General features: G+C 44.6%; 1 protein-coding gene across 4 annotated transcripts in view; it reads left to right on the top strand.

Annotated features, from left to right (window-relative positions):
- PPP4R1 (protein phosphatase 4 regulatory subunit 1) overlaps window positions 1-23,970 on the top strand; it is a 62,205-nt gene that overhangs the window by 31,233 nt on the left and 7,002 nt on the right. For all 4 annotated transcript variants that reach the window (XM_032603451.1, XM_032603450.1, XM_032603454.1 and 1 more), the window contains 5 exons: window positions 4,598-5,109; window positions 10,159-10,313; window positions 11,662-11,757; window positions 13,276-13,461; window positions 15,277-15,438. In XM_032603451.1, the coding sequence (XP_032459342.1) occupies window positions 4,598-5,109; window positions 10,159-10,313; window positions 11,662-11,757; window positions 13,276-13,461; window positions 15,277-15,438 (1,111 nt within the window). The remainder of the gene's footprint in view (window positions 1-4,597; window positions 5,110-10,158; window positions 10,314-11,661; window positions 11,758-13,275; window positions 13,462-15,276; window positions 15,439-23,970) is intronic.

Genomic DNA, 23,970 nt, shown 5'->3' with positions numbered 1-23,970 from the left:
AGCATTTATTGATTATAAACCTCTGACTTTATAAAATACCAGGTTTATCTCTCACTCACCCTTGATCAGGCTGTTCATACTTCTTTGAAGGTGTTAATAAAAGCTGTGCTTCCAGAAACAGAGTTAAGCATTCAGATTTGCACTTTTAAGTTATGTGAAATGTGCAGCCTCTTTTCTGTTTAGTTAAACCAGCTATTACACCGCTCTCCGAATACATTGCCTTCTTTGGGTTCTCCCTCTTTCTGTCTGGGACGCCATCCTGTTTCACCCACACCTCATTTAACAGAGAGAATGTCTGGACAAACTACCTCCAAGAATCTTGGAGGAAATTCAGAGCTTTTGCATCCTGGCTGTTCATAGCACTGGTGCACGAGCACTGGTTTTAGTCATATCTCTTGGCTGTGTATTTTGCACACATTCATCCAGGGGACTGCAGGTCCCCCCGCGTAGCAGCCTGGTTTTTATCTTTGTGTATTCTGACGCCTTCACCAGGCCTGGTACATGCTCGGCACATGATAAATGTAGAATGAGTTATTGTTAGAAAATAATAGATTTTCTCTCATAAGCCTTAAGTAACTGCACTGCTCTTGCTAGTTTTTGTCAGTTTAGCTTAAAGCTAACTATGTGTAAGTAAAATTGTTACTGGTACAAATCTGGCAGTATTTCACTGATGTTGAGACTCCATTATGAAGTCACAGCACCTGGAGGCTGTGTCTGCTCTCATCTCAGGATGCAGTGTCTGGGACCAGATGTTCCCAGGGCACTTTCCTAGGCCACAGTCTTGAGTCACCAGGTCTCTGAAGATACTGACTCTCAGCTTACGTAGGCACCGAGGAGATGAGTTTCTGGCTGACGCTCTGCCGCACTTGTTCCCTACACCTGCGAGGAGCTGGGCTACTCCGCTCCTCATGCGAGCCCTCAGTCTCCTCCATTCTCCTCAGAATAGCGTTTGCTTGTATGATAGCGTTTGCCAGACCGACCGTTAGGAATGTCAGAATTCACTTGATTGTGCACTGACTGTTCCCCAGCTCCAGGAAAAAATGTATTTAGAGAATTTATATTTTTGACGGTTTATTTTGAAGCAGACGGTTTATTTGTACAGAATTTAATACTTCCCAGAATTTCATATGAGGGAAAATGTTTTTGTCTCTTTAAAACCATACGAGGAGTTTGAACTTGGGACAAACTAGTAATTTTTCATAAGGCAAATAGAATGACTTGGCCGGTGATTCTCTTTGTTTTTCCTGCTGAGAATATTAAAATTTAATTTTAATGCTAAGATGAGATAGTGATCCAGGAACTTCAGGCCCTTGGAATAGTTTTCCATACTAAATGGCCTTTTAATTGGGTTCTTTTTGTGAATTTTAAGTGGAAGTTTCTTAAATTCATCAGATAACAAGTGAAGTTTTAAGTTTCAGCCATTTGCTCCCCACCACCACCAAACAATGTCCTGTTACTATAATTCTTATTTTTTTTAATTTTAAAATATTTATTTATTTATTTTTGGCTGCGTTGGGTCTTCATTGCTGCGCGTGAGCTTTCTCTAGTTGCAACGAGCAGGGGCTACTCTTCGTTGTGGTACGCGGGCTTCTCATTGCAGTGGCTTCTCTTGATGCGGAGCGCGGGCTCTAGGCACGCGGGCCCAGTAGTTGTGGCTCGCGGGCTCGAGAGCACAGGCTCAGCAGTTGTAGCGTACGGGCTTAGTTGGTCCGCGGCATGTGGCATCTTCCCGGACCAGGGCTCGAACCCGTGTCCCCTGCACTGGCAGGCAGATTCTTAACCACTGCGCCACCAGGGAAGTCCCTACTATAATTTTAAAATTACAGTTTGCATGATATCAGAAAAACTGTAAAAATAGCCAAAGAATCCCATAAACACTTCTTTCAGATTCTCCAGATGTTAACATTTTACCATACTTGCTTTATTACTTTTTTTTTCTGAATTCTTTGAGATAAGTTTTAGACATGATATTCTTTTTACCTTCCTTCAATATTTCACTCCTCAAAACACAGATACTAATACATAACCAGACTCTAATTACCAAAATTAAGAAATTAACATAGATACAATACTGTCATCTAGAGATTTTATTCAGATTTTACCCATTATCCCACTCGTTTTTAAAACAAAAGAAAAAATTAATAAAGTCGTGATTGGAAAATACCACGTAATTCATACACATATAGAAGACACTTATTTTGCATAAGAGCCCTTGCTTCGGGACTGTTTTGGAGAGGGAAAGGATGCTACAGACATCGAGGCCAGTCCCTCATTTTATGAATGAGGAGTAAATGTGGAATCTGCAGCGCCAGTGCTGGGTGAGACTCGAGTTCTCGCAGTTTATGTGTGCATGTTATGTATTTCATGATTATAAGCATGGTGGAGAAACACCAGAATTTTAAATGCTATCACTGTGTGGTATGTTTTCGGATGAGGTATTAAATATTTTTATCTGTATCTAAAAAATATATTTTTTAAATATTCACGTGTTTTTAAAAAAATTCGTTTCTGAAAACAGTGTGAACATTACTATGAGATAAAGTGCAATCAGGGAAGTTGGTGATCTCCTGAGAGCACATATGGTGGCTCTGTAACTGGGATATCATGTCGGTGGTAACGTCACCTCCAGGGCACAGGCCGGGTGAGCCTCCTGTTTAATGTCTTTCATTGTGTATATTTAAGGGCCCATGTTTCAGGGGAGCACCCCACCCTCACCTGACAAATTTACCTACATATCCATCCTCAGTTCCCTTTCGTGTTTCTTAGAAAGAGCTGTCTCTTCACCCATTTAATCTGTCCACCTGTGTTCTCGAGCCCCTAGTCTTCCTTCTCAGAAAGACATTGCTTTATCAGTGATTCCATCAGTCTCCTGTGTTTTCAGTTCTTCACCTCTTCTGACCTTTTTCTCTGAGCCTGAAGAATGCTCGTCTGAGGCATCCTCTTGTACAGGAGGAATGCCGTGCTCTTCGTCACTCTGCACGACTGTCATGACACACATGCAGGCCAGTCCTTCTGAGGTGCCCTCCAGTCTGTCTGGGCTCTGACCAGTTTCCCAGGGACGTCACCGCCTGGAATTCCATGTAGATCCCGACTCAGCCCATCCAGACTGAAACCCCCTCCTCAAACTGCCCTGGTGTTTTTCACTTGCAGTCGGTGCCACCAGCACCTGTTCAGTCGCTCGGGCCAGAAATCTGGAAATCTTCACAGGTTCCTCTCTTTGCTTCTCATGCCCCGCGAGCGGGAAGTGAGCAGTCGTGTTGGCGTTGGCGTCATTTGAGTGTGTTGCCATCTTCTGTAGCCCCGACACGCCGCCCTGTTCAGAAGGGCGTCCCTGCCTCTCCTCACGTGCTCTGCTGCACTCCCTGCCACCTGGCGCACCTCCTGTCCTGCTTCCCGGCGGCCTTTCCGAAATAACGCATCTGAAAATGGAACTCTCTTCACCCCTGCCTTGTCTCCTGTACCCTAGGGTACGTTCCGGAGGTGTTTACTGTGGGGCGCAGTGGCTCCGCCGACTTTTCACTTTTCCATCGGTTCCCTCTCTGAGCCGTCGTAAACTCATCGCCGTTTCCTGAAGGTGTGGCACCTCTCCTGTCACCCCTGCCTTTGCATGTGCTGCGGGTTTTCCCTTAGCCTCCTAAGCACGTGTTGGTTGCTCCACCCACGGCTCCTGTCATTCCCTGGAAAGCCTTTCCTTGCAGCTGGCGCATCTGCCTCCAAGCTCGGTGTCCTTGCTCCCTCCTTACCACTCTGCAGGAAGCGTTTGCCTCTGATGCTAATCTCAGGAGCAGCAGCTGCCTCTCATTCACATAGGAACCCTCACCACCAGTGTCGCTCCCTGGCTCCTAGTAGGTGCTCAGCATGCGTTTGTTAAGGGTAATTGAGTCAGATAAACTCTGAGGGGCCGTTAGAGCCTCTGTGTAGGTGGTGGATGGCGGTGACCCATGGGCTGTGGTCCCGGGGCTTGTACCACCTACCTCTCTGTCAATTAAGTCATGGCTGCAGGGGGGAAAACTTTTGGGAGTAGAGCTGAAAGTGTGGAAGGAATAAAAATAACTATTTACACTTAAGTGGACTTCAATGTATTTTGCGAGATAGTAAATAAGGATCTTTTCTAATGCTGTGTAGAGGTTTTTTTTTTTTTTTCTGTGTAAGCAAGGAGGTTTTAATTCTCAGCTTTTTGATAGGTCATTGGAGCACAGTGGCAATACCATGATCCTAAAAATCAGATAATTTTTACTATGTATTTAGCTTAAAATGCATTGTGAGAATTTATCTTCTTACTATTTCTTTTTAGTTTTTTTTATTATTGAAATTAGCATGGTATTATAGAATCCCGGGGTTCTTAAATGTTATCTCCTCCAACTATTACATAATATTTTAATATCTAGACTTAACAGATGTTTACATCTCTGAGCACAGAACAACTGATGGAAAAAGAAGCATTATCAGTAATCTAAATAAACTACTGAATTTGTGTGGATAATTTGTCATTTTTAATACTTGTCTAAATGCTTTATGTAGTATCTTTCATTGTTTTTTTTTTTCAGTAATTATTTTTATACTTTCACTTTCTTTTTCCCAAATAACACAATAAAAGGACCAGAGGTGAAGAAGTCCCAGAGGATGCGCAGATCAGGCTAGAGGATGTTCCTACAGACCCCACTGTTTTTAATTCCAGTGTCAAACTGGAAGGTGCGCTGGACCCGGACATTGGTGCTGAAAGCCCTAGGAAGCCTCCAGGGGACAGCTCATTACCTTGTCCTTTGTCCTCAGAGCCTCATCAGGAGGCAGCTAGTAACGAGGATGATAAAAAGCCCGGCACCTGCAGGTCTGCCTCTCGGTTGGAGGTGGGCGACAGTGCGCAGGACTCAGCTCCCCTGGATCAGGAGTTGTACAACTCCTTCCACTTCTGGAGGACTCCTCTTCCCGAAATAGATCTAGATGTGGAGCTGGAGCAGGGCTCTGGGAACAAACTCGGCCCCGAGGGGCTGGAGGGAACGCCTGAAGCCACCGCCCCGGCTTCTGCAAACATCACCATGGCCACCAGAAAGGAGCTGGAAGAGATGATAGAAAATCTGGAGCCACACATTGACGATCCCGACGTGAAAGGTATGGGAGTTGGTTCTTTATTCTGATAAAAAATGTTATTTTCTGACTTTTTCCCCAGAAAAATTGCCTTTTAAAAATCTATTTTGACCATTGTCATCATGTATTCTTGTCTGGATAAATGTGATTAGTCTGAATTTTAGGAAATAAATTTCAGATGAGCCCGTTACTGTGTTCCTAAGTGTAGCATGTACAGATGTGTTAGTTCACAAATCGCTCTCTGACTTGTTCACGCTCACTCACTGTTTTTACAATTTTAACCCTTGAGTCCTGCCTTAACTCTTCTGCTCTGGATCTCATAAACCTTTTTATAAACAGCAGATGCAGTGCTGTGTTTTACGGAAAGACTGTAGTCTGTTAGCAGTGGACAAAGATACGTATCTTCCTGTGGAACGTGGTGTTTTAAGAGCTGTGGGCGTTTGCGAGGGGCCTGCTGGTGTCTTTGTTTCTCAGTTGGACCTTGTTCCATTGGGTTACACTTGTGTCACCTGGATTCTGCCATTGTGAACGGCAGCCTTGAAGGTTGTTGTGTGTGAAAATAACAAGTTGCTCTCACTCAGTGGAATAGGAGTGTGGGAACGAGGTCCCAGGCCACCCCACTCTGCCTGCCGGGGCCAGGGGGTGGTTTACGGTCTGGGGGTAGGAACCTGATGCCAGCGACATCAGAGCTCCTACTGAGCACGGTAACCTGTGAAATGTTACCGTAAAACAAAAAACAATTTTGAAAAATCCCCAAACTGCAAGTCTTCAGATCCTTTATCACTTTGTGGATTTTTTTTTTTTTTTTTTTTTTTTTTTTTTTTTGCGGTACGCGGGCCTCTCACTGTTGTGGCCTCTCCCATTGCGGAGCACAGGCTCCGGACGCGCAGGCTCAACGGCCATGGCTCACGGGCCCAGCCGCTCTGCGGCATGTGGGATCTTCCCGGACACGAACCCGTGTCCCCTGCATCGGCAGGCAGACTCTCAACCACTGCGCCACCAGGGAAGCCCGTGGATTTTTTTTTTTTTTTTTTTTTTTGTCCTTGTTCATTCTAGAAGCTAAAATTTCTAAACTGTCAGTTTGCTCAATGTTAGCAAAATACCTATTTTTAAAGCAGACAAAGGGAAACCTTCAGTGTCCTTCTAAAACACGCAAAACTTGTTGTGTTTAAACTTGGAAAATTTCATCAGTGGAGGTGATATTAGCAGTTATCTTTATTTGGCTTTAACGTATCATGATTTTTAAAGATTTCCTATGGTAATTTTATGCTTGGAGAAAAACTAAATGATTTGTTTGATTAAAGGCAAATTCATATCCGTGATGGTTGAAAGTTATTTTAATTTAACTGGCAGACAGTCACCTTTTCCAGAATGCTGTGAATAGTATCGGGCGCCGTGAGCCTCTTTTGAGTCTGTGTCTGCAGTTTATCCTCGCCATTCGTGGACCAGTAGTTCATTCCTCCTCCTTATGAGTGTTTTCCGTAGAATGTCCTATTTTCTATCCCTCGCGGTGGATTATTTTCTCTGAAAACCTCACAGCTTCACTGCTCTCGCTAGTTCCTCATTGTGGCTCCTGCCCTTGATTTTTACCACCTTGAGCCCAGAATTCTGCATTTTATGACAACCTGGTGATGTAGCAAATACTGAGGCTTGGTTTTGTTTGACAAATTAGAATGTTCATCAGAATCTTGCCTTTGCCATCTCCCTTCCACCCCAGATGAGGAGGACGGAGACAGAATTACACCTCAGATGTGCACATCTTGGGGTGGTCAGCTCTTGATAAACGTTGTCTTTACGGGTTTCTGCTTTTTGTTGAAATAAATTTTATTATTTGTCAACTTAAGTTTTGTTCAGTCGATCAAACTTCAGTAACTCTCACGTCTTGTTTTTTGTACGCTCCTTAGCTTTATGGAAGAAAGATTCCTAACTGGCCTTTGGCCCGTTCTGGGAGCTCTCCCTGTACACCCCTGCTAGTCGGTTCTCTGACACGTAGTAGACACCTACTAAATATTAATGGAAATACTGAATAAGCTACTTTAAATTCTCTTTTTTTAACAAATAAGCTGAAAGTAATATGCATAGTTTGCTTTTTTAAAAGCCCTACATGGACACACATGAGTTTCAGGATATGACTTGGTGTTTCAGAAGGTGACTAACACGGTTTGACTTACACTTTACAGGCTGCGATTGAGATTTTAGTAGTAATACTATATTGTGATTTAATCAGTTCTCTTTCTAATGCAGCTCTTACACCTGTTACAGTTTAAATTTGTCATGTTGTTCTTTCTGTCCATAATGTTGAAACTTCTGTAACATATTCATTGACTGATTCATCCAGCATCACTTATCGAGCACCTATTATGTGCCAGCTACTCTTCCAGGCAGTGAATATGTACCAGCAGCAGACCAGACAGAAATCCCAGCCTCAGAGAGCACAGAGGGTGAGACACCTAATGTGAAAACTGCCTGTGTCAGATGTTCTGCAGGAAAACATCGGTGGGCAGGGCTGGGGGCGGGAGGGCTTCGGCTGCAGAATTCCTGAGCATGAGGGCATGTTGAACCCGTGTTAATTGTAGTAACTATTTCTGACTTTTCATACTATTAGAAGGTGTTTTGGGTTTTTGAAGGGTGTACCTTAACTGTGGGTGCTTTTTCTTTCCTAATCTGTGGTTGTGAGCAGTCTGTCAGAGAATGTCTACCTTTTTGAAAGGCAGAATTAACCCCAAATTGGAAACTAAGTTCTGGCCAGGAACTCAACTAGTTATGTTGCGTGTGTGTATTCTTGACTGGGGGCAGGGGACCGTCAGGGTGGGGTGGACCCTCAGAGTCGAGTTTCTGCTTTCACGAGCCACTGGGTCCCTTGTTCTTTTCCATGCTGTTTGGTGGGAAGGTCATGGGAAACAAGAGCAAGCGTTGGGTTTTTTTTTTCCCTCTAAGGCAGCCTTTGCTTCACAGTCATACCAATTTAACTCTTACCTTCTTTGAAGCATTGATAGATTAATTTTTTTTTTCTTTGTGGGTCTCTAATCAAAAAACTTAAGTGTTTCCAGGAGCTAGAATGAGATGTTCCTGTCAGAAAAAGAAGGCCCTTTCTCAGCTGTGGGACAGAAGTAGATCCTATGTGGAAGGAGAGAAAGGGGGGTAGTAAAATGGGAAGAAGGTGAAAGAGAGCCCCTTTTCCAAACTCTCTGGCGTGTGGCATCGCCAGGCTGATTTAGGATTGAGCCACGGCTGAATAGTGACCGGTGCCGGTTTGATTGGCTGTGGCCAGTTCACAGACTGCAGAGGGGAGCTGGCCAGGCCAGCAAGTACAGAGCTGCCTCCAGTTTCGTTGGGGCCAGTGGAATAACTGGGTCCACTGGGCAGTTGTGGTCCGAAAAATCATATTGTTCGTTGATTGTAAGCAAGAAATTGTTAGGAACTTGTGACTAACCTCCAGGACGGTGTGCGAGAGTCAGAGATGGAAAGGGTGAGCTCAGCCAGACCAGCACTTCAGGGGGGGGCAGGAAATTCCAGGTTCCAGGCTGTCTCCGATTCTGAGCGCAAGTCACCAGGGACCGCGTGGGCTCTGATCCTGGGGTTTCCGCCCGCATCGTGAGGAAAACGCAGACGTGGTGAAGGCCTGTGCCTCAGTTTCCTTCCGCTGGTCGTGGGGAGCCATCTGCTGAGTCTCAGGCAAGCCTGGGTTCTCCGGGGCCACGGGCTCTCCGTGAGTGGGCATGAGGTCGTCCTCATGACCTTTGTACCAGTCTTTTGAAGGAGGTAACCTCAGTGTGACTCACTGAAACTTTTGTGAACGTACAAACCTAAAGGTACAGAATAACATAGACAAGGAGGAGGCTGTCGTTTACTCAGGTTGGTGGCCGGTGTGAGGCGTGTTCTGTGAAAGGCTTCCCAGGAACAGGTCGCGATGCGTGAGGGAGCCCACCCTCACACCCCCCGCCTGCGTCTACGGGGGCAAAAAGCATGTTCCAGGCCGTCAGCCTCCTTTAGTTCTGCTGTGATTTCATTGTGGAAATTTGGAGGATTCTAAAAGGGGAGCTGAAGTGAGTAAAGGATTAGGTTAGTACAAATTGCAGCTGAAATCCCCAAAAGAATGAGGATGCTTTCCGTGAGTAACTTTTCATGATGAGACACCTTCAGTTAGGTCATCATCCTGTATGTTTCTTGTGTCTCTCTTGCTGGGTACCTTGTATACTTAACTAGAATTTTATAAATGCTATAGCATGGTAATAGGTTATCTTAATAAAATACTGATTGCTTTTTAATAATCTTTAAGTAGAGTGGGAGCACACTTTCTAATCTTTGTACTAAATAAACTTGCAGGTAAACTTTATAAATTCCTATATTTTGAGCATCCAGGTGGATTGTTACTTGAAGTAATGCTACACAATTTCTTTTTGCTAAATTCCTCATTTATGTTGGGGGGAAGGAAGAATGCTTTATCTTCACTTTGAATGACTTTCATAAAGAAGATGTAACTCAAAACGTAGACGATGCCATTTGCCACACTTCAGGGCTGCTGCTTGGTTATCTGTCATTTTGGTTTCCTGCGAGCGAGACAGGGCTTGTTTGGGATCCCTGTGTTTGGGACAAGTCACTCATTTCACTTTCAAAAAGAATTAGAGAAAAGTAAAATAAACCGGAATGAGATATGAGATGTTTAAATGTAACAGCCACAGAAATCTTTGTAATTCCCCTTGTTTTATGTTGGCAGGGTCTGTGTGACGGCTCTCCTGCTAAGATAGCTTAGTAAGTAAGCCTCGCCAGTCCCGCTCATGCGTTCCCAAAACATAGTTCACTGACCCTGAAATTGACTAGATAGCATCTCTCTTTTCATACTAACGCAGAATAATGTACAGTAGTGGGTAAACGTTTTTAATCTCATGAAAGCATATTAGCTTTCTACTTTTTGCCCTCGGAGAACTAATGATTGACCACAGTAGAGGTTTTTTCCAGCTTTTCGATGGCAGTGTCCCAAAAGCACTGCGTCTCATTGATCCCATAACCCTGCACAGGGAGAGCCCGGGCACCCGCGGCCCCACGCTCACAGGCCTGTCGTTCTGCCCACAGCGCAGGTGGACGTGCTGGCCGCCGCCCTGCGCGCCTCCAGCCTGGACACCAGCGACGAGGCCAGCGAGGCTGCCCGGAGGGCCCCGCAGGATGAGCTCCTTGGCTGCAGACTTGACCACGGCACCGCCGGGCCTTTGACGAGCGAGACCGTCGAGGTGAGGGCTCCGCAGGGCGTGCACAGTGAGCTGGGTGGCCCCGGTGCCGTTTGCGGGGCAGCCGTGGTGCTCGTCACGGCCCAGTTACCACGTCCTGTCTGTCGCTGGTTTTCTCCGTCTCCCTTCTGCATAAAGTAAAAGTCATCGTCACCACGTCCTGTCTCTGTGACATGAGTGTCATGTCCAGAGCTTGGAGTTAATAGTCAGCCCGGGACTGTCTACATGACCACTCCGCAGCTTCGGTGTGGGTGTGGCTCACTGCAGTGAAATAATCTTGCTGGAGACAAAGCCCTGTATCAAGAGTAATTAACTCTTCCCTTTTCTTTTTGGAGGGGTGCTTTGTTTCTGATGGGACCATTTCACTGCAGCGAGCAGCACGGTGTTCTGAGCGGAAGACCGGGACTTGAGGCCGTGTTGCGGGATTATCTGGACCCCGGAGTGTGCGGGTGGGTACTGTGACCAGCCCGCCTGCCTGTGTCCTGCACCGTCCTTCCCGAACCCCCCGACCCCCCACCAAGCCAGCACCACGCGGTGTCAGTAGTTCTCATCCCTTGTGTGTGTCGGCGGGAGAAGGAACACATGCTGGTGGCCAGAGGCAGGTGGTCTCGGGTCAGAGCGGCCTGGACGCTGAGCTCAGGGAGGGGGGCCTCATACGCATGGGGGCACGGGGGTCCCAGGGCCCCGGTGGATTCCTGGCTTGTTTTCTGTTAGGTGACACCCAGTGTAGCTAGAAATCTTGCGTAAAACCAGGGCTTCAGAATGCAACCCTGCCCACTTAGCATCATCGGAGATTTTAGTACTTTATCTGAGTTTTAGAAGGTGTTTTGTTTTCATTTTGGGGTTGGTGGGGGCTGTTACAAAAGTATTGGGTCGGCCAGAAAGTCGGTTTGGGTTTTCCTGTAACATCGCATGACAACCCCGAATGAACTTTTGGGCCAGCCCAGTATGTTTGTGAAATTAGAAATAGCCAGGAATAGAAATAGTAGAAGAAAAACTGTGTGTGACATACCATACAACAGTTGCCTAAAGCAACCTCTAAATACTGTTTTATTGATAGCTAATTTTAGATATTGGGACCTTTTCAAAATTACTTCTAAATTTACTTTTTAATTACATTTGTTCTGGAATTTATTTTCATACCTTTAGCAACCTATTCTGAAAGTTTGATTTAAGGCAGGGGAATTCTTATGAGGTCTTAGGTCTGTTTATAAATGTTTAAAAGCATGAAGAATTTGTACGTATTCTTATCTTCTGGCGGCCTTGAAAGGTGAGTAACTTAGTAAGATGGTTTAAATGAAGGGAACTCACAGACAGGACAGTTCTTCACGTGGCCGTTCTCTCCCAACAGAATATGGAGTCCGCCCTTCGCTATATTCATGATGATTCAGACTCGGGCACCAGTGGTGGTTTTAGCCCCGATGAGGAAAGGAGAGCTAAAGTGCAGGTAGGTGACCCAAAACTCTTTACTTTGTGTGGGTGTTGTTAAGTCCACTTTTAAACCCATTTCTCACCAAATTTGGCCCTTCTGATAATGTTTTGAAAATGAGGGTTGATCTATCATACTTCTGATAAGAAAATTCAAGCGGTCGAGTAAAATATAAGCAGAAATCTTCCTCTTCTCACACCTGTGACCCCTTCCCCTCCAGGGTGACCGCGACCCTGGGTCCTCCTGTATGTCCTCAGCGCGCCTAGGCGGACGCGCCCGCGCGTCGGCGTGCACCTGTCTCTTTCAAAGACACATAGAGCCAGGCCATCGCGCCCGGGTCTTCATGCCTGAGTTGCCAAGGATTGTAAGGCAGAGCTTGACTTCAGAGAGGAGAACGTGGGAGTGCGGCCCAGAGCCGCTGTAAAGTGCTGTCGGCTGGCAGGGTGACTCGAATCGGAGGCTTTACGTGTGGGGTCGTTGGAATGTGGTGACGCCTGTCTTTCTTTTTTCTTTTCTTTCTTAAAGAGTCGTGTCTTGGAGCTCTTTGCACAGGAGCACAGACTGCCGCCCCCCCCCGCCCCCCCAGCACAGCACCCACACGGCCCCGCGTGAGCAGGGCTGGGACGGGCATCCAGGTGTAGGTGTGCTGTGATATTACAAGTAAAGCCACGTTCATCGTGATCATGCCTGTGCTTTGCTCCTGGGACTGTCTGTGCATTATTATAAGTAGATTGCCTAGGTCAAAGGGGGCGAGTCCTTTGTTTTTGTTTGTTCTATTTATTAAAAATGGAGTTGGTATTCATAGTGTTTTAAAACATGCTTTTTCAAGCCAGTGCATACAGATTGTCTCATTCCTTTAATGAATTTCCATTTTATTTTTTAAAAATAGATAATACGTTTACAAACTTCAGAATTCAGCTTCCTCCTTAGCTTTTCTCCTCCAGCACCCGCTTTGCTTTTCCCCTAAAGCAGCCAGTTTTATCTTTATTTTGTAGCTCCTTCCAAAGCTATATTTCGCATACATAAGCAAGATCGTAGATATGTTCTTCTTGTCCTCACATTTATACAAGTGGTTAGAGGTATGTACACTTTAAGTTTCTATAGATAATTGCTAAATTTCCATCTAAAGGCAGTTGTTGTTGTCGTTTTAAGATCCTTGTTGGTGACAGTGCAGAAGAGGGCCTGCTTAGCCTCATCTGCTAGGATAGCCTCATCCACTAGGTTAGCCTCATTCAGTAGGTTACCTCAGACTCTGCAATCTCTGCCAGCACTGAAAGGCGCTGATCTTATTTTTAATGTATCTCTTAAATTTAGTAAGCAGCTCTCATCATCCTCTAAACTGTTTTCTGTTTTAAGATCTTGTTTGTTGTTTTCCTCCTTGAAGCTGCTTTTATTCATTTATACATGTATCTCCCTCAGCATGTTTTCTTATCTCTTTTCAGTTATTGGAAACCTGAAACTTGGAGATTGGTTTTTCACTACTGTATGAGGTGCAAGTGTGCCTAGTTTACAAAGTCTGCACTCTCTCTTGGTTAGGACGTTGTGCCCCAGGCCCTGCTGGATCAGTATCTCTCCATGACCGACCCCTCCCGGGCACAGACAGTGGACACGGAGATCGCCAAGCACTGCGCGTACAGCCTGCCGGGCGTGGCACTGACGCTGGGCCGGCAGAACTGGCACTGCCTGCGCGAGACCTACGAGACGCTGGCCTCCGACATGCAGGTGCGGGGCCCCTGTCCACGCTCCCTCACGTGCAGAGAGCTTGCCGGTGACACCAGAGCACTCCCCCGTGGGTCCAGGCTCCTCCCTCCACCTGAGCAGCCTCTCTTCTTTTTTGTCTGAAGTGCTAGAATTAGCTTCCCGTTTGACCTGCTGAGGTTCCTAACTCAAAGCTGCTGTTGTCTAAAGTTTACGTGCAGATTAATTCTTGAGAATATAGGGTTTCTTTTTACCCCAGAAACAGTGTTATAAATGCTTCCTCCCTGATATTTTTCAACCTTAGCAGGACTGCAGTCGTGTTCGGGTTGCCAGGGTCTGGGCCCAGCGGGCAGCGCAGTGCGGGTGGGAGAAGGTGGATGGGTGTGTGCGTGCCCGTTTGTGCACACGTGCTCACCACCACCACCCGTTTGAGAAACAAGAAATGGGAAACATTGACCCTTGGTCGTTTGTGGCTCTTTGTGGCTGTTTTCCCAGGCTTTGCCGACTTCACCTCCCCCCGCCCTTGGGTCTGTCTTCTATACACCCAAGTCCCTTTTCCTTCAGCGACCTTCATCTCTCAGTTATTCGAAGGCATCTGCTGAGACTAATTTATACTGAGTTGTGAATGGTTATCCCTCGGTGTCTCAGTTGACTTGGCAAGTTGGAAGTCAAGAGTCCCCTTGGGAACATAGGTTAAGTCCCTCCTCTGACCTCTGGAGAAGGTGATCCCTGCTCAGCCCTCAGGGGTGGAACTGGACGTGGGACACACAGGGGTGGAACTGTGTAACATACAGACCAACAAGTGTTTCACCCTCTGTATGAGTGGCTTTCCACCTTTATTCTGTGGACTCTCGGAGCTGCTGGTGACGGGGACGGCTCTGGATGGGTAGGGCTTATCCAAACATCCTGCCTTCTCCCATTTGATACATTGAACATGGGTACAGCATATTATCTCAAGAACAGGTTCTTGTGTTTGGGGGCGGGGATAAAGCCTTTGTCTAAACAGCTTCTCAGCAGGTAAAGTTTTAAACTAAATAAGAAAGTAAACTTTTTAAAATTAAGGCCACATGAAGAAAAAGATGTTTTTGACATATAAAGTCTCCTGTAAATGGAGCACATTTCTGTTCCGGTGTTCTGTTCCAGGGCTGCCCGCAAGAGATTTTTCCAATCTTGTATCTCTTTAATTGCCAGTTCTTTTTTTTTTTTTTTTTTTTTTTTTGCGGTATGCGGTCCTCTCACTGTTGTGGCCTCTCCCGTTGTGGAGCACAGGCTCCGGACGCACAGGCTCAGCGGCCATGGCTCACGGGCCCAGCCGCTCCGCGGCATGTGGGATCTTCCTGGACCGGGGCACGAACCCGTGTCTCCTGCATCGGCAGGCGGACTCTCAACCACTGCGCCACCAGGGAAGCCCTAATTGCCAGTTCTTTAAAACGAGTTTTGTGGTTGTTTTTAATCCAGGGTAGTCTGTGCAGAGTCCGGAGGGCCAGTGCAGGGAGAGGCACACCAGCCAGCCTTCGATCCATGTGGGACGCCAGGAAATTGGGCATCTGGTGCTCTGAGAGCTACACAGGCTTCACCACCAGTGATCTCCAAGCATTTTTTTCCTTCCTAAGTGAAAGGGGGATAACATATACTGTGCAGGGATTTTGCATTTTTCTGCCAGTTTTTGATAGAAAGTAGGCATTTAAAACTTGGTATCTATTATTACTATTTTATTCTGATTTAACTTGAGATTAATAACATTCAGATATAATAAATTAACCTTCATACATTGTGCAAAAGTTAAAGTACCAAGACTTTGTGATCAGCTTACTCACGCAGTTGTCTTTATTTCTGCAGTGGAAAGTTCGAAGGACCTTAGCCTTCTCCATCCACGAACTTGCAGTCATCCTTGGAGATCAGTTGACAGCTGCAGATCTGGTTCCAATTTTTAATGGATTTTTAAAAGACCTCGATGAAGTCAGGATAGGTGTCCTTAAACACTTGCATGATTTTCTAAAGGTAATTTTTAAGTTCTTTTGTATAAAAACACACTAAAATTCTACTGTAGAGTTAAAGTTTTGACTTTATGCTGCCATCAAGATAGGTTTCTGTATGTTCTGTGTAACAAATGTCGCCATGACTTTGATGGTACCATGTGGTTAAAAAATAGTCCCATTCTGATCAGTTTTGCTAGTGTCACCTCAGTGTTGAATTTAAAAATTACGCTAAATTTCATTTTTAAATGACATTAGATCATGGTTACAAACATTTGTACCTTTTTTCTCATAATTACTGAACTAACATGTAGGAAATTACATGGACATTAAGCCTTCTGTAGTGTGTCCTCACCACTCTGATGTGGATCTCTGGTCTCTGACAGGAGCAGCGCTGACTTTACAAATTGTTTAATCCTGGAGAACTATTGTAGTCGTAAAGTTTGAGGTGCAGAAGTATCATAATTGAAATTGCTCTAATTGCCCCAATAATGTTCCCTCAACTCAGAATCCAGTGGGGAATTGCACATAGAATTTAAATACCACGTCTCTTTAGCCATCTTAAATCTAGGACAGTTTCCCTGACTTTTCACCTGTAATGTCATGGACCTTTTTGAAGGGGCCAAGCCGGTGGTTTTGGAGAATGCCCCCCAATTTGAAATTGCCTGAGCGCTGTCACACAGTTAGATTCAGGTTAAACAGGTGTTGTCTGCCAAGAGTATTGCCTCTCTACCTAGGTCCCTGGGTTGCGTCAGGGGTAACACGATGTTGGCTCTTGGGTCCCTGGTGATGCTGAGTCCGGTCCCGTGGCCATGGGTCAGCTCACTTTTCCATCGAGGTTATTGACTCCTCAGTGGGCGATTCTTTCAAACTCTGAACATTTCTTTCCCTGAGTCCTTCACACAGTGCTTTTGCATTTCTGCATCTGTACCTGATTCTTGCCTGAATCACTTGTTACTGTGTGAGTTGTAAAATACTAATTTTCTGTTCTTTGTAATTCCTTCTGTGTTTACTAGTTAGTATCTCCTGTAAAGATAACCTTTCCCTTCTCTTCCTCTGCCTTTTTGGAAGTTTTTTTTAATATGTGTGGACTCCAGAATTACTTTTTTATTCCGTGTAATGTAATCTATTTCTGTCGGGTTTTTTTGTTTGTTTTTTAACATCTTTATTGGAGTATAATTGCTTTACCATGGTGTGTCAGTTTCTGCTTTATAACAAAGTGAATCAGTTATACATATACATTATGTCCTCATATCTCTTGCATCTCCCTCCCTCCCACCCTCCCTATCCCACCCCTCTAGGTGGTCACAAAGCACTGAGCTGATCTCCCTGTGCTATGCGGCTGCTTCCCACTATCTGTTTTACGTTTGGTAGTGTATATATGTCCATGCCACTGTCTCACTTTGTCACAGCTCACCCTTCCCCCTCCCCGTATCCTCAAGTCCATTCTCTAGTAGGTCTGCATCTTTATTCCCGTCTTGCCCCTGGGTTCTTCTGATCATTTTTTTTTTTTTTTTTTAGATTCCATATATATGTGTGAGCATACAGTATTTGTTTTTCTCTTTCTGACTTACTTCACTCTGTATGACAATCTCTGGGTCCATCCACCTCACTACACATAACTCAGTCTCATTCCTTTTTATGGCTGAGTAATAGTCCATTGTATATATGTGCCACATCTTCTTTATCCGTTCATCTGTTGCTGGACACTTAGGTTGCTTCCATCTCCTGGCTATTGTAAAAAGAGCTGCAATGAACATTTTGACACATGACTCTTTTTGAATTATGGTTTTCTCGGTATATGCCCAGTAGTGGGATTGCTGGGTCGTATGGTAGTTCTATTTTTAGTTTTTTAAGGAACCTCCATACTGTTCTCCATAGTGGCTGTATCAATTTACATTCCCACCAACAGTGCAAGAGGGTTCCCTTTTCTCCACATCCTCTCCAGCATTTATTGTTTGTAGATTTTTTGATGGTGGCCGTTCTGACCGGTGTGAGATGATATCTCGTAGTTTAGATTTGCATTTCTCTAGTGGTTAATGATGTTGAGCATTCTTTCATGTGTTTGTTGGCCATCTGTGTATCTTCTTTGGAGAAATGTCTGTTTAGGTCTTCTGCCCATTTTTGGATTGGGTTGTTTGTTTTTTTGACATTGAGCTGCATGAGTTGCTTGTATGTTTTGGAGATTAAGCCTTTGTCAGTTGCTTCATTTGCAAATATTTTCTCCCATTCTGAGGGTTGTCTTTTTGCCTTGTTTATGGTTTCCTTTGCTGTGCAAAAGCTTTGAAGTTTCATTAGGTCCCATTTGTTTATTTTTGTTTTTATTTCCATTTCTCTAGGAGGTGGGTCAAAAAGGATCTTGATGTGATGTATGTCATAGAGTGTTCTGCCTATGTTTTCCTCTAAGAGTTTGATGGTGTCTGGCCTTACATTTAGGTCTTTAATCCATTTTGAGTTTATTTTTGTGTATGGTGTTAGGGAGTGTTCTAATTTCATTCTTTTACATGTACCTGTCCAGTTTTCCCAGCAGCACTTATCGAAGAGGCTGTCTTTTCTCCACTGTATATTCTTGCCTCCTTTATCAAAGACAAGGTGACCATATGTGCGTGGGTTTATCTCTGGGCTTTCTATCCTGTTCCATTGATCTATATTTTTGTTTTTGTACCAGTACCATACTGTCTTGATTACTGTAGCTTTGTAGTATAGTCTGAAGTCAGCGAGCCTGATTCCTCGAGCTCCGTTTTTCTTTCTCAAGATTGCTTTGGCTATTTGGAGTCTTTTGTGTTTCCATACCAATTGTGAAATTTTTTGTTCTAGTTCTGTGAAAAATGCCAGTGGTAGTTTGATAGGGATTGCATTGAATCTGTAGATTGCTTTGGGTAGTAGAGTCATTTTCACAATGTTGATTCTTCCAGTCCAAGAACATGGTATATCTCTCCATCTATTTGTATCATCTTTAATTTCTTTCATCAGTGTCTTATAGTTTTCTGCATACAGGTCTTTTGTCTCCTTAGGTAGGTTTTCTCCTAGGTATTTTATTCTTTTTGTTGCAGTGGTAAATGGGAGTGTTTCCTTAATTTCTCTTTCAGATTTTTCGTTGTTAGTGTATAGGAATGCAAGAGATTTCTGTGCATTAATTTTGTATCCTGCTACTCTACCAAATTCATTGATTAGCCCTAGTAGTTTTCTGGTAGCATCTTTAGGATTCTCTGTGTATAGTATCATGTCATCTGCAAACAGTGACAGCTTTACTTCTTCTTTTCTGATTTGGATTCCTTTTGTTTCTTTTTCTTCTCTGATTGCTGTGACTAAAACTTCCAAAACTATGTTGAATAATAGTGGTGAGAGTGGGCAACCTTGTCTTGTTCCTGATCTTAGTGGAAATGGTTTCAGTTTTTCACCATTGAGGATGAAGTTGGCTGTGGGTTTGTCATATATGGCCTTTATTATGTTGAGGAAAGTTCCCTCTATGCCTACTTTCTGGAGGGTTTTTATTATAAATCGGTGTTGAATTTTGTCAGAAGCTTTCTCTGCATCTATCGAGATGATCATATGGTTTTTCTTCTTCAATTTGTTAATATGGTGTATCACACTGATTGATTTGCGTATATTGAAGAATCCTTGCATTCCTGGGATAAACCCCACTTGATCATAGTGTATGATCCTTTTAATGTGCTGTTGGATTCTGTTTGCTAGTATTTTGTTGAGGATTTTTGCATCTACGTTCATCAGTGATACTGGCCTGTAGTTTTCTTTCTTTGTGACATCTTTGTCTGGTTTTGGTGTCAGGGTGATGGTGGCCTCGTAGAATGAGTTTGGGAGTGTTCCTCCCTCTGCTATATTTTGGAAGAGTTTGAGAAGGGTAGGTGTTAGCTCTTCTCTAAACGTTTGATAGAATTTGCCTGTGCAGCCATCTGCTCCTGGGCTTTTGTTTGTTGGAAGATTTTTAATCACAGTTTCAATTTCAGTGCTTGTGATTGGTCTGTTCATATTTTCTATTTCTTCCAGGTTCAGTCTCGGAAGGTTGTGCATTTCTAAGAATTTGTCCATTTCTTCCAGGTTGTCCATTTTATTGGCACAGAGTTGCTTGTAGTAACCTCTCATGATCCTTTGTATTTCTGCAGTGTCAGTTGTTACTTCTCCTTTTTCATTTCTAATTCTATTGATTTGAGTCTTCTCCCTTTTTTTCTTGTTATGTCTGGCTAATGGTTTATCAATTTTATCTTCTCAACCAGCTTTTACTTTTATTGATCTTTGCTATCCTTTCCTTCATTTCGTTTTCATTTATTTCTGATCTGATTTTTATGATTTCTTTCCTTCTGCTAACTTTGGGGTTTTTTTGTTCTTCTTTCCCTAATTGCTTTAGGTATAACGTTAGGTTGTTTATTTGAGATGTTTCTTGTTTCTTAAGGTAGGCTTGTATAGCTATAAACTTCCCTCTTAGAACTGCTTTTGCTGCATCCCATAGGTTTTGGGTCATTGTGTTTTCATTGTCATTTGTTTCTAGGTTTTTTGTTTTTTTTGTTTTTTTGTGTTTTTTTTGCTATACACGGGCCTCTCCCGTCGCGGAGCACAGGCTCCGCACGCGCAGGCTCAGCGGCCATGGCTCACGGGCCCAGCCGCTCTGCGGCATGTGGGATCTTCCCGGACCGGGGCACGAACCCGTGTCCCCTGCATCAGCAGGCAGACTCTCAACCACTGCGCCACCAGGGAAGCCCTGTTTCTAGGTATTTTTTGATTTCCTCTTTGATTTCTTCAGTGATCTCTTGGTTATTAAGTAGTGTGTTGTTTAGCCCCCATGTGTTTGCATTTCTTACAGATTTTTTCCTGTAATTGATATCTCGTCTCATAGCATTGCAGTTGGAAAATATACTTGATACAATTTCAGTTTTCTTAAATTTACCAAGACTTGATTTGTGACCCAAGATACAATCTATCCTGGAGAATGTTCCATGAGCACTTGAGAAGAATGTGTATTCTGTTGTTTTTGGATGGAATGTCCTATAAATATTAATTAAGTCCATCTTGTTTAATGTATCATTTAAAGCTTGTGCTTCCTTATGTATTTTCATTTTGGATTATCTGTCTATTGGTGAAAGTGGGGTGTTAAAGTCCCCTACTATGATTGTGTTACTGTCAGTTTCCCCTTTTATAGCTGTTAGTATTTGCCTTATGTATTGAGGTGCTCCTGTGTTGGGTGCATAAATATTTATAATTGTTACATCATCTTCTTGGATCGATCCCTTGATCATTACATAGTGTCCTTCTTTGTCTCTTGTAATAATAGTCTTTGTTTTAAAGTCTGTTTTGCCTGATATGAGAATTGCTACTCCAGCTTTCTTTTGATTTCCATTTGCATGGAATATCTTTTTCCATGCCCTCACTTTCAGTCTGCATGTGTCCGTAGGTCTGAAGTGGGTCTCTTGTAGAGAGGGTCTTGTTTTTGTATCCATTCAGTGAACTTGTGTCTTTTGTTTGGAGCATTTAATCCATTTACATTTAAGGTAGTTATCTATATGTATGTTCCTATTACCATTTTCTTAATTGTTTTGGTTTTATTATTGTAGGTCTTTTCCTTCTCTTTTGTTTCCTGCCTAGAGAAGTTCCTTTAGCATTTGTTGTAGAGCTGGTTTGGTGGTGCTGAATTCTCTTAGCTTTTGCTTGTCTGTAAAGCTTTTAATTTCTCCGTCAAATCTGAATGAGATCCTTGCTGGGTAGAGTAATCTTGGTTGTAGGCTTTTCTCTTTCATCACTTTAAATATGTCCTGCCAGTCCCTTCTGGCTTGCAGAGTTTCTGCTGAAGGATCAGCTGTTAACCTCATGGGGATTCCTGTATGTGTTACTTGTTGTTTTTCCCTTGCTGCTTTTAACATTTGTTCTTTGTATTTAATTTTTGATAGTTTGATTAATATGTGTCTTGGCGTGTTTCTCCTTGGATTTGTCCTGTATGGGACTCTCTGTGCTTCCTGGACTTAACTATTTCCTTTCCCATATTAGGGAAGTTTTCAACTATAATCTTCTCAAATATTTTCTCAGTCCCTTTCTTTTTCTCTTCTTCTTCTGGGACCCCTAGAATTCGAATGTTGGTGTCTTTCATGTTGTCCCAGAGGTCTCTGAGGCTGTTCTCAATTCTTTTCATTCTTTTTTCTTTATTCTGCTCTGCGGTAGTTATTTCCACTATTTTATCTTCCAGGTTACTTATGCGTTCTTCTGCCTCAGTTATTCTGCTATTGATCCCTTCTAGAGAATTTTTATTTCATTTATTGCATTGTTCATCTCTGTTTGTTTGCTCTTTAGTTCTTCTAGGTCCTTGTTAAATGTTTCTTGTATTTTCTCCATTCTATTTCCAAGATTTTGTATCATCTTTACTGTCATTACTCTGAATTCTTTTTCAGGTAGACTGCCTATTTCCTCTTCATTTGTTAGGTCTGGTGGGTTTTTATCTTGCTCCTTCATCTGCTGTGTGTTTTTCTGTCTTCTCATTTTGCTTACCTTACTGTGTTTGGGGTCTCCTTTTTGCAGCCTGCAGGTTAGTGGTTACCGTTGTTTTTGGTGTCTGTCCCCAGTGGCTAAGGTTGGGTCAGTGGGTTGTGTAGCCTTCCTGGTGGAGGGGGACTAGTGCCTGTGTTCTGGTGGATGAGGCTGGATCTTGTCTTTCTGGTGGGCAGGAGGTCCACGTCTTTGGTTTGTTTTGGGGTGTCTGTGGCCTTGTTATGATTTTAGGCAGGCTCTGTGCTTATGGGTGGGGTTGTGTTCCTGTCTTGCTAGTTGTTTGGCATAGGATGTCCAGCACTGTAGCTTGCTGGTCGTTGAGTGGAGCTGGGTCTTGGCATTGAGATGGAGATCTCTGGGAGATTTTCGCCATTTGATATTACGTGGAGCTGGGAGATCTCTTTTTTTTTTTTTTTTTTTTCTGTTTTTTTTTTTGTTTTGTTTTGTTTTTTTTGCGGTACGCGGGCCTCTCACCGTTGCGGCCCCTCCCGCCGCAGAGCACAGGCTCCGGACGCGCAGGCTCAGCGGCCATGGCTCAAGGGCCCAGCCGCTCCGCGGCATGTGGGATCCTCCCAGACCGGGGCACGAACCCGTGTCCCCTGCATCGGCAGGCGGACTCTCAACCCCTGTGCCACCAGGGAAGCCCTGGGAGATCTCTTGTGGACAAGTGTCCTGAACTTGGCTTTCCCACCTCAGAGGCACAGCACTGACACCTGGCTGGAGCACTAAGAACCTGTCCTCCACACTGCTCAGAATAAAAGGGGGGAAAGAAAGAAAGAAAGAGAGAGAGAGGGGGAGGGAGGGAGGGAGAGTGAGAAAGAGAGAGGAAGGAAGGAAGGAAGGAGATAAAATAAAGTGATTAAAATAAAAAACAAGAAAAAAATTTTTTTAAGTAATTAAAAAAAAAAAGGACAGACAGAACCCTAGGACAGATGGTGGAAGCAAAGCTATACAGACAAAATCTCACACAGAAGCATACACATACACACTCACAAAAAGAGGAAGAGGGGAAAAAATCATAAATCTTGCTCTCAAAGTCCACCTCCTCAATTTGGGGATGATTTGTTGTCTATTCAGGTGTTCCACAGATGCAGGTACATCAAGTTGATTGTGGAGCTTTAATCCGCTGCTTCTGAGGCTGCTGGGAGAGATTTCCCTTTCTCTTCTTTGTTCTCACAGCTCACAGGGGCTCAGCTTTGGATTTGGCCCCGCCTTTGTGTGTAGGTCACTGGAGGGCGTCTGTTCTTTGCTTAGACAGGATGGGGTTAAAGGAGCAGCTAATTTGGGGGCTCTGGCTCACTCAGGCCGGGGGGAGGGAGGGGTACGGAATGCGGAGCGAGCCTGTGGTGGCAACAGAATCCAACGTGAGGTTGCACCAGCCTAAAGCACGCCGTGCATTCTCCCAAGGAAGTTGTCCCTGGATCCCGGGACCCTGGCGGTGGCGGGCTGCACAGGCTCCCTGGAAGGGAGGTGTGGATAGTGACCTGTGCGAGCACACAGGCTTCTTGGTGGCGGCAGCAACAGCCTTAGCATCTCATGCTTGTCTCTGGGGTCCGTGCTAATAGCCGTGGCTCACGCCCGTCTCTGGAGCTCCTTTAAGCAGCGCTCTTAATCCCCTCTCCTCGCGCACCAGGAAACAGAGGGAAGAAAAAGTCTCTTGCCTCTTTGGCATCTCCAGACTTTTCCCCGGACTCCCTCCTGGCCAGCCGTGGTGCACTAACTCCTTCAGGCTGTGTTCACGCTGCCAACCCCAGTCCTCTCCCTGGGATCTGACCTCCGAAGCCCGCGCCTTGGCTCCCAGCTTCGCCCGCCCCAGCGGGTGAGCAGACAAGCCTCTCGGGCTGATGAGTGCTGGTCGGCCCCGGTCCTCTGTGCGGGAATGTCTCTGCTTTGCTCGCCGCACCCCTGTTGCTGCGCTCTCCTCCGTGGCTCCGAAGCTTTCCCCTCCACCACCCGCAGTCTCCGCCCGCGAAGGGGCTTCCTAGTGTGTGGAAACCTTTCCTCCTTCACAGCTCCCTCCCACTGGGGCAGGTCCCATCCCTATTCTTTTGTCTCTGTTTTTTCT

Source organism: Phocoena sinus, chromosome 14, assembly GCF_008692025.1.
Source record: "Phocoena sinus isolate mPhoSin1 chromosome 14, mPhoSin1.pri, whole genome shotgun sequence".
Taxonomy (NCBI): Eukaryota; Metazoa; Chordata; class Mammalia; order Artiodactyla; family Phocoenidae; genus Phocoena; species Phocoena sinus.
The sequence above is the reverse complement of the archived record's forward strand: the minus strand, read 5'-3'. Positions and strand labels throughout refer to the sequence as shown.